The sequence below is a fragment of the Trematomus bernacchii genome, unplaced genomic scaffold, assembly GCF_902827165.1.
Source record: "Trematomus bernacchii unplaced genomic scaffold, fTreBer1.1, whole genome shotgun sequence".
Classification (NCBI taxonomy): Eukaryota; Metazoa; Chordata; class Actinopteri; order Perciformes; family Nototheniidae; genus Trematomus; species Trematomus bernacchii.
In genome coordinates this window covers 6,186,626-6,197,534 of record NW_022987689.1, presented here as the reverse complement: position 1 = coordinate 6,197,534, position 10,909 = coordinate 6,186,626, and the positions used below count along the sequence as shown (strand labels likewise).

The 10,909-nt window shown below is 40.2% G+C and overlaps 2 protein-coding genes across 3 annotated transcripts in view; one reads left to right on the top strand and one right to left on the bottom strand.

Annotated features, from left to right (window-relative positions):
- The first annotated feature begins 831 nt into the window (after positions 1-831).
- On the top strand, positions 832-4,988 carry camk2n1a (calcium/calmodulin-dependent protein kinase II inhibitor 1a). The gene is made up of 2 exons (XM_034137567.1): positions 832-1,437; positions 2,048-4,988. Exons 1-2 carry the CDS (start codon positions 1,269-1,271, stop codon positions 2,116-2,118), a joined length of 240 nt encoding a protein of 79 aa, XP_033993458.1. The 5' UTR covers positions 832-1,268; the 3' UTR covers positions 2,119-4,988.
- Positions 4,989-10,059: 5,071 nt separating this feature from the next.
- ece2a (endothelin converting enzyme 2a) overlaps positions 10,060-10,909 on the bottom strand; it is a 72,891-nt gene continuing 72,041 nt past the window's right edge. For both annotated transcript variants that reach the window (XM_034137970.1, XM_034137971.1), the window contains exon 4: positions 10,060-10,854. In XM_034137970.1, the coding sequence (XP_033993861.1) occupies positions 10,564-10,854 (291 nt within the window). In that variant the 3' untranslated portion in view covers positions 10,060-10,563. The remainder of the gene's footprint in view (positions 10,855-10,909) is intronic.

The following is a 10,909-nucleotide window of genomic DNA, read 5'->3' as shown; positions in this document are numbered from 1 at the left end:
ATATATGCTAATAATCTGCACTACTATTCATCTATTCATTCAGTACGAAAGAAGTACTGAAATCCTTTGTTAATGAAATGTGCCACATTCACATCAAAAATGTAAAAGATTTAAAATCTAAAAGTTTATTGTAGCATACAGTATGACTTTTACTGTCATATTATTATGTGATGCAATAACATACAAACAACATTTTAATGGAAACTGAGCAAGTTTGTTGGAAACAGAACTTTTTCGTACTCTGTTGCTCAGTTTGATTAAGAACAATAAACTATTGTTTAGGCCTATTGTAAATATGGTTTAGAACAATTGTAACAAAGTTCTTAGTAAATATAATTTGTATTTATTTTTTCCACAATTGATTACCATGAGAGTAATACCCGTACTTTTACTGAAGTAACTTTTTGAACTCAGAACTTGTACTTGTAATAGAGAACGTTTAAAATGTGGTATTAGTACTTTTGCTTAATTAGAGTATCTGAGCACGTTTTCCACTATTGCCTAATGGTGAATTTGCAGATTTATTCTACAGTAAACCAGCGTCACAAAAACTGACTGAAAGTTACTTCTTCACTGCAATGTCATTTCTTGACCTCATGATGTCACTCTTGTTCCTCTAACTATCTAACTCTCTCTCTTTCTCTCTCTCTCTCTCTTTCTTTCTGTCTTTCACACACACACACACACACACACACACACACACACACACACGCACGCACACACGCACACACGCACACACGCACACACACACACCCACACACACACACACACACACACACACACACACACACACACACACACACACACACACACACACACACACACACACACACACACACACACACACACACACACACCCGGATGGATGACTTCACCGTTCTGCCTGGGTTTCCTTTATGATCCCGGGATCTCCCACTTCCCTCAGCAGACAGCAGCCAGCAACACAGGCGAACACAGCGCTCTCTCTCTCTCTCACACACACACACACACACACCCCCTCTCTCTCTCACTCTCACGTTGACTCTGCCTGCAGCTGCAAAACATCCAGAGACCACAGAGAGACCACAACAACAGCCGGACCTCAGACGCTGGTGTCCCCTCATCTACACCGAGTTACATTCAGAAAGGATCCAGCAGGACAAACACACCGTCCTCTGCAGCTTGCACCAACAAAGGAATCTAAGGCTTTATTGAAAATATAAAGCCACTGGGGAAGACTTTTATCTACTTTCTATTTACTCTGGTGATCCTTCTTGAGTCGTGCCACTATGTCCGAGGTGCTGCCATACAACGAGGGGAAAATGAGCGGCTACGGGGCGGACAGCGAGGTCAGTCAGATGTCCTTTAGCTGCGGACTGCAGGACACGAGCGCCTTTTTCGCTGGGTCGCAGGCGAAAAGACCCCCAAAGCTTGGACAGATCGGAAGAGCCAAGCGAGGTAACGGATAGTGTAATAGCACTTTGTCACAACGACGTAAACATGGCGAGAATGATGCATGTGATGGAAAACATGCAAAATCTGCTAGGATTTATAGTCAGTTTATTATAATGCTCTCATTCGTATAATCTAGTTTTTATTCAAATTGTGTGTGTCCATAACATTCGAGTCTACATTTAGATTCAACACAGGGTAAATACTTCTTTGTTGCACGAGTCTGTTTACATGCATGCACGAGACATGATCTCCGTAAGGACACACCCCACACTGTTCCCAAAACAATAGAAACCGTAGTGATGAAAGCCTGGCTCGTCGCCATTATCGGGAATGAGTTGGCTTCACCAAATGCGCGTACCCGAGGTCGGGGATTTGCAATGCTTTCATTTATATTTATTTATTCACCTGCAGTATTGTCAAAAATGTTTTCTCCCTTGCTTTGGTTATTCAGTGTTCCCCCTTTACTCTAGGCCGTAAATACGAATCACTTGACCTTACAATAAAACACAATGATCTCAGTATTGATTGTGATATTATAGAAATGTCATCATGTATCTCTGCTGTAATGGTCTCAGTAAACATCCCCCCTTCTCTCCCCACTCTCTCCCCACAGTGGTCATCGAGGATGACCGAATAGACGAGGTCCTGAAGGGGATGTCAGACAAGTCTGATCCCGGCGTTTAAACACGAGCGAGTCTTGCAGACTTTTTATTTTTGATCACCGATTTGAAGCACTTGTCGGCTGTGCATGTTCGAGGATTGCAGGGGAATAACGACGGCACGAAGCGAGGATGGAGTGACTGATGAACGGCAATGAAAAGAGCAGAACGGGGGGAAAATGGAGAAGGATGAAGGTTGATAAATGAAGATGACAGATGATGAAAGAAAGAGAAGGAGAGGGAGAGACTCTGGAAAAGACCAAGATTTATCATGGGATTGCTGGCAATTCTCCAAACGAATCCCGATTTTAAGTACTGCTGCGCAGCGAGGTGTTGAGATGGCGGACTCTGCTCTGTATCTAACCTCTGCTGACTTTAATGATGGATGAACTTGTCATTACTTCACGACCATCTATTTTTCCTTTCCAACAGCGTTGTAAGCAACACAATACTGCAACTGGAGACTGAAGCTAAATCCCAGCCCTATTTCAATAAGTTGTACAGTACAGTAGGTAGGCTAAGCTCTCAGACGTCCCCCTTCCTCCCCCCCCCTCCCCCTCCTTTAGGCTTTGCTTTGTTGATTCAGTCAGCGACGGTGCATTCAAGGGAGCTGTCCTTTCAGCACTGATCCAATGCATTCCTGTTGCTGCTAACGCTTTTTAAAAACAGACCAACCAAACTCTCGAGTCTGCTAAATAGAGGAGACACATTGTATGTAAAAAAACATATATCCGAGGACGGTGCAATGTTAATATTTTCTGTAGTAGAAGCCCTGCTTGTTTTGGCCCTTAAAGAACATTAGGCCACTGATTAAACCTGAACCACAGGCTACACTTTCTTCTTCTTCTTCTTCTTCTTCTTCTTCTTCTTCTTCTTCTTACATTACCCATCAGTGGTTAAAGGTGCAGCTTGGCACCTTCATGTAGCTGATTTAGACCTGCACATATCTCTTGTTCCCTTGTTTTTGCATTCTCAAATGCTCAGATATCTACAGAGGCCAGCACAGATTATATAACATGTTTAGAATAAGTCATGAAATTGATGGGAAAAAAAATTATGCTTTAAAAAATGTGGTTATGTTTAATTTGCAGTTATTTGTGTACCCTCTACTATACGTTTTTTCTCCATCTATTTGCATGAACTTTCACTCCGGTGCCAATGCAGGTGCCACTACTCTTACCCTGGCACGCTTCTTTTTTGACAAAAGTCATATTTGTATTTTTATATCTAAATATTTGTTATTTAAATGATATGCTAGTCTATCGTCTTACAATTCATCAACAAAAATATTTCTACTTCAGAGAGGATATACAGGATGAGACTAGGCTTCATGGAGGTGAAGCTAAGGTTTTGATGGACTGGTCTCATTCTATATCACCAGTCGGGCGTTTTTTAAAGACTAACTGAATGTGTCTGGGGTTTTGCACACATCAATGTTAAACTATTATTAAGAAATGGTATACTGTGACTTGAGCTTCGTTGATGAATTTGTTAGAAAATTGCAGTTTTAGAGTATATTGCACTGTTTACGAGTATCCTCAAATAACAAGTGTTATTTGAACGATTTTGGACATTACAGTTTTTGTTTTTTTATTTTGTTTATTTTGTACCATTATTTTAAAGAAACTGGATATGGTTTGTTGTGCATGAAACCTTAATATTTTCAAAAATGAAACATCATTTTCTGAAGCAAAAAAGCAACAAAAATGTCATGACATTCTAAGAATGAGTCATTGTATATTATGATGCCATTTTCACTGTATTTGGTGAATTAATAAATGGTGAAAGAACATGTAAATGTGTTTCTTTGGAATTACATTTGTCCCAAGACACTAACAATTCAAAAGAAGATGACAAACAATACACTCAACATCAGAGTGGCCTGGGCCTGGAAAAAGCCAATGGGAGCACAGTGACGATTCAACAAATAAAAGGGAGAGAACACAAGTGTGGTTGTAATATCAAAAAGCAAAAGTCCTCTTTGTAGCCTTTGAAGTCAGTCGCCATGATCTCAGTGACAGTAAATACTGATCCTTAATTAAAGCAGGAAGAGCGATCCATCTGTTAAGCTGTTAAACAGCTCGATGTTGGCCTACACTAGTGAATGTATCGCACCACAGAGCTCTGGGGAGCCATGACTGACCACATGATCATCTATCAGAGTGTAGATGTGCAGCGTCCTCGTACAGTAGCTCTCACACAGAGACTGTAGCAGGCCAAATACTCGTTTGGCTGGTGCACCAACACAAACCTACTGTACAGTATGTCATGCAACAAAACCAAAAAAAACTCAGCATGCTGCGTGGTTTATTTTTTCCAATATACTGTCACACAATGGCAAAAACCAAACATTGGAACCATTTATCATTTATCCCTTTTTGTTGGCTTTTTGCTTGCTAGTTTCCACAAATTCTCGTTCGCAATAAAATTGGAATGAAGGTGTTATCTTGTTCAGGTTTGTGTAAAACATAATAACAGTCAAACTAACAAACTGTACACATAAATAATCTGCTTTGTATTTTTTTATCAAATCAAAATTTCAGTTTTTTTATATTAGGTGAGCAACTCCCTAACTCCTTTTCTTAAAACCTTAACACATCTGTATAATGATGTGGAGTCTGGTGGAAGGAAAGGTGGAGAATACTGTACGACATTGTTTGCCAACAGTGTCAGTCAGGAAATTGTGCCAGTTAAAATCAACCTTCTTCCAACCTGTGGTACACAAACCTGCAGGCCATCGAGAACTCACTAGAAATGAATTTCCTTGTAATCTCACGACAGAAGTTTCCTGGAAATCATCCCACAGATAGGATTTTCAGTCTCATTTGTGTATCTCATGTGTTTGGAATAACATGTACAGGACACATCTATAAAAAGCTACATGTTGTGACAATGCCTAAACAACAATCCTTGTGACTCTGAATTGCACTTCACTCTAATAACAGAACATCAGCAAACATCATCAGGCCACATTTCCATCAGAGGGATTATTGAGTGTCCTGATAACAGGAGCACTGCACTGAGCGAACACGTAGTGCTATCGATCATGTTGTTGTTGTGGATGTCGTGTGTGTGTGTGTGTGTGTGTGTGTGTGTGTGTGTTGTCTGCGGTCATGGACAATAACACTTCTCACAGTAATGGGCGGCCCTGAGAGGCAGGAACTGGAGTGACATATTTGGGAAGATATTGAATTGTATCAGCTCTGCTCCACGCCTCTCTTCCGGCCATGAGTGTGATTGTCAACATGTGACCTTTCAAAGAAATTAATTAAAGACCCACTACCAAAATGTCTGCAGCGCCAGTATTGCTATTACTTCAGTGTTAAACACTTTTGTAATTTTACAATTTTGCATTCATTTCAGGTTCAACAATCCTACAGAATATTATTCAATCAAAACATTGCAAGACATTTTGGAAACACATGCTCACAAATTAACACTGGTGATATTTAATCTTAAGGTTACTATCAAAAAATCCCTTAAAGAGATCAAAACCAGTATTTAAATAATCCTATGAAAAGGCATTATCTCTATATATTTATCTCTGACCTATACAGTATGTCAAGCTTTAGCTGCGGACTAAGTTAATAAAATCCAACTCAAAGTGTTTAAATAAAATGAGATCTATTCATTATTTTTTAAATTCTAATGTAGGTTGTCTGATCGAACATCGCAGGCATCCACTAAGAGCTGTTGTCCTCCGACCTAAAGGCACAAACATTCAGGCATGATTTTACAGCTTTCAGGGTCAGAGGTCAGTAGAAATGATCTGGAGCTGTGGATGTAGCCTGGGGTCTTTGTGGCCCCTGTGTCCTGAACCAGCAGATGGGCTGTGAGTGCGGGCCGTCCCGAGGTCAACACAAACACAGAAGCCTCCCAGAGGACAGCCACTATGTAACCACTCAGAACAACTGGATGGAAGTACAAGCACAACAGACATGTGGACGGCTGTGCGCAAACCAAACAAAGGCTAAGGCAGAGCGCTGTAAATGACATGATATGAATGTTATTTATCACAAATAGGAACACACAGCTCACAGCAACGCTTAGCTCTATAGGTGCAGACTAAGCGTGTGCAGAGAGGGCAAAGAGCTTTGATCGGATTCCACTTTCGCTCCATCCCGAGTGGACGTCCATTAATATTCCTTCTCCAGTTACATAAGCCTGCCATACAGAATATAATGCCATTATGCTGCCCTAAGGGATATGGGCAGATATACAGTGCTGTTGAGAACAGTGGTTGTGATTTCTCTCAGTAATCACTGCACTAATGCAGATTTCCACTGACCAGAATAACTATCCCTCCATCTTATCTCCACAGGCTGAAGCCTATAGATACATACACCCTAATTGTCATAGTTTCCCCCATAATTAAGATGTGTTACTCTTAAGTTGTATGCTACTCATAAACGTAAGCAGCGACATGGCTACAACCAAATCATCCAACATTTTACAACCTCAAATTTACATTTTGTTATGGAAAACTAAAAGAGTAGCAATAAATGGGAGTCAGGAGAAAGTAAAAGTAAACATCATTTTGTGTTCAATAAATGTTTTTCAGTCTCAACATAACATAAGATCAATGAGGTTGGGAATTACTGATCCAAACCTCTTCATTTAGAGGTAAAATCCAAAGAAGGCCAAATTCTGATGATAAAACATCACACAAGAAAATGTGTGTGTGTGTGTGCGTGTGTGTGTGTGCGTGCGTGTGTGCGTGTGTGTTAATTAAGTAGTGTATAATTGGTCAAGTCACTCGAGAAAAAATGATGGGGAGACCGGCCGCTACAACCTGCAAACTAAGGATCTTGGTACCACGCCATGTCAAGCAATTACAAATAAATAAATGTGTTTTTTCAGAATCAGGTTGTATAAGCAGTCATTTACGTTTTCTTTTTATGAATACTAACATTAGATATGTCCCATAAGTTATATTTTGAAGAGAGTTAAGCTTGCTTAGCCATGTACCAACGTCTGACAATACAGGTTTTTAGCTTGATTGGATGTTTTTATTAACATTACTGCTTTCCCTGACCTCAGAAAACAACTTTTTGTTGTTTAATATCTTTATTACTTACTAATTATAAAACATTACTACAAAAAAAGGACAACAGTCTATTTGCAGTTAAACAGGCAGTTGTGCTGTCGTGATCCAGTGAGGCAGATACAACCCAGAGATGTTTGGTTAAAGCATTTAGTAGACCTTTTTGAATTGTATGAGCCCTCACATAACACCCACACACCACAGCACTCAGAGCCAATCGATGCAGACAGAGAGGGCAGGCTGGTGACCGAGAGAGTAGAAGAGAAGACAGAAAGACAGACAGGGATAGAAAGGCATTGAACATGCAGTAGATTAGTGTTGTTGCTGCCCTTGGGCAACAGAGCATGGAGGACAATTAGCAGCAGGAGAGACCATTCTGACTCTGATATCTCTCACGAATAAATGCATACTCTTTATTAAATCATAGCCTTAGACACCTGCATGCATCAAGTGAAGAAAACTGCAGGCAAGACAAAACGGTTTGTGTTTAATGATGACTAAACCTCTCCTGTGTGAGGCCTGCGCCCTTCACTGTGGTTATATAACTGAAGTCCAGCCAAGTTACATCTCGCTGTCGGGGTTTCAGACACTGCAGATCAGTCAGTCTGACTAAGGGAGCGGAAATGTATCAAAATACACTTCTGAGTTTCAATGTATTCATATTTTGACAGAACAGAGAAAGACTAAACTAAGTGCAACTGAGGAAATAGTGAGGAAGAAAGCATTATACTTTGTTGGAAAATAGAGCAGAAACTCGCTCCATTTCCATGTTGAGTGTTAAATCCATCAAATGTGTTTATGTCCCAGGGCTGCTGTACACCCTTTTTTATTATTGAAGATATTAAACCCACTGTCACATACATAAGCCCCCCCACCCCCTCCTACCAGGCCAAAAAGGTCCGAAGCTGTTCTTTATAACCCTCCTCTTCAGGTAGCCAGGCCTCTGCACCCAATTGTCACCAGGGAAACCAGATAATAGCTGACAGGGTTTACCCAGAGACAATGCAAGGGTCCGGGGGAGAGAAAGGGTGAGATAAAGACCATCACTTTCTGATAGTTATACATCTCAATATGAGGAGCAGTGTGGATTTGTGAGTGTGGATTTGTGAGTGTGGATGTTCATACAAAGATAGGATTGCAATAGGGACGCAGGGTGAGATATTTGTGTAGGCTGACCAGGAAGTTTGCATCGGAGTTTGGTTCTTTCGACAAATGAAATGAAATTCTTCCTTTGGATTTGGGATTATTGCTGTAATAAGACCTTTGGCAAACACAAGTTTGATTGATTTGTTCTGCAAGATAATTTACAAGTCAACACCACTTTTATCATTTTTTGAGTGATTGTAAAATTCTAAAAGCTCACACATCACAACCACTTACTGTAGCTAATGCGTAATGACGTTTAATGTCCCAACAGCCAATTGAATCTCATTTAGCCACTTGTTAGCAACAGCCTTTCTTAGCACACATTAAAGCATCCAAATTAACAGGTGGGGTATTTAGTGAACAATGTCAAATATAACAAAATGTTAAAATGTCTTGTGTTAACAGCTTCCTTATTTCAGGCATCTAACAAGGAACAATAAAACATTGACTTAGATATGAGAGGACCAGAAGTGCCAAAAAAGCTGACTTCTTTTCAGGTTGTGACTTGTGTGAACATATTAGATACATATCTTTAGGTGTAGCAACATCAAACATGTTATCAGTTCCAGATAACTGGGCTAACTCCGCCTACTGAAGAAGATCATGTGATCAGAAGCTGTATCTTGTGATGAGATCAACATCAAAGTGAAGCATGTTACACCAGCTGAACATCATGGAACAAAAGAAGAGCCGTCTGAAAAATCACACACCTTTTTTTTCAAAGTCTTAAAAATAGGCAGTAATTAGATCTCAGTGGAGAATTAAAAATAAATGATTTCTACTTTATCAATGTGGTCCCCCCTGCAGTCACCAGCCTTCCTGCCTCTCTCTCTCTCTCTCTCTCTCTGTTCTGGTCTAAATTTAAGCAGCAGAACACACAGAACCCACAGAACCCTAGACTCATCTCATGTTTCCTCAACAAATAACACGCAGGGTAGGCTATCACTTGTATGAACATGCATCTGTGTCAAACACCGCATGTCTCCATTAGCAGCTTTTGTCTGGAATCTAGAGCAGACATGGGATGGATGCAGACAAGATGGGGAGTAAGTCATACTAATAGACTTTAACACTGACTCTACATGCAGGCTGCTGTTATGTACCATGTCTAGACAAGTTTGTCGTGCACATTGCGTAACACTGGCAGTACTGTTCAATTCAATATATAGGCAGTTAAGGACACTGGGGTGGAACATTGATTTGTTTTATTATAAACATCGTTAGAAAAGAAGCTGAGGAAAGCTCCATGATGTGATGAGTTCAAATGAATACAAACCATCCCATAAAAACAATGAAATCAGATAAAAACATATAGAAAACAATGTTAATGTTATACAAGAGCAGACTTAAAGTGTACCTATCATGCTATATTTGAATAATATAGTGTAGGACCATACCTATATAAGGCATATTTATACTTTTTTTTTTTCAAAATACCAAACAGATCATGCATTTCAGCCATGCCTCATTTTGCTCAATTTGACAATTTCTAGCTCTGTTTTTGCAAGGGCTGATTCAGTGAGAACAGCACCATCTACAGGCCTGGCATATGTACTACAGCGTCTCCAGCGCTTTCGAACGGCAATGGCCGTGGCTGTCTCCTCCTGATTGGTGGAGTTGGCCCAATAGCCGTAGCGCCACCGTCCTGACGTCAGGACAGTGTTCAAATCTGGATCAGTTTTTATCAGATCCGTTGCAGCCCCTTTTTTAGAGATTTGGGTATGGAGGAAAATAGAGAGGGTTGTGTTTTCTGACACTTGGTGAGTTCCCTGGAACACCGGGGACACATATTCATGTATAAAAGACGTACAAAAGTGCATTTTGCATGATAGGTCCCCTTTAAATCAATCTTTGTTGACATTTTGTGTGTTAAGATCTGTATCTTGAAAGTGACCCTTTCTGTATTTGTTAACATGACGGGATAAAGAAAGGTCAAAGGTCAGTTTGGGTAGTGTATATTTTCACACACCAAATTAACTTTTTGTTAAAAACACTTCATCGTTGGCTAGTGCCAGCGCTGTATTACATTTCATTTATTTAAAATAGTGAGTTGGGTTTTGGTTTTCCAAAGATGCTGTTATTTAGAATAACTTTTGTTTCATTAGTTTGGTTAGTTTGGCGTTTCCCTGTTGTACAGTCCCTAAATGTAAAGAGACCCTTTTGTCAATGGAAATGATAAGTCTCAAACATGATTTTCTCCCCGGTTTAAAAATGTTTCTTGCTCCAGTTCTTCTTTTGGCATGTGACAACTGCAAATTAAAATTGTTTTAGAAAATCCAGTTATGTTAAGTCAATATTAGACAGGAAGTCTTCCTCATCTTCGCTTTGTGTGGCGATCATGGGAGGTGGGGCTTTTCTGTCCTCCAGTATCTTCTTCTCCAGAGCTGCATCTTCAGGACTGAGCCCCTCTCCTTTGGTCATTACGTACACAAAATATTCAAAGCCTTCTCCGTAACTGTACTCGTTAATCGACCAGTTGTACTCTGTGCGAGCATAGAGGCGTTTCCTGAACAGGGGGTTGGCAAACGTTACAGAGACAAAGCGTCCTCCTGGTTTCAAGCAGCGACTAATCTGAAAGAAAGAGAGAAAGAGAATTAAAAGACATCACCACCAAGATGCACACCAT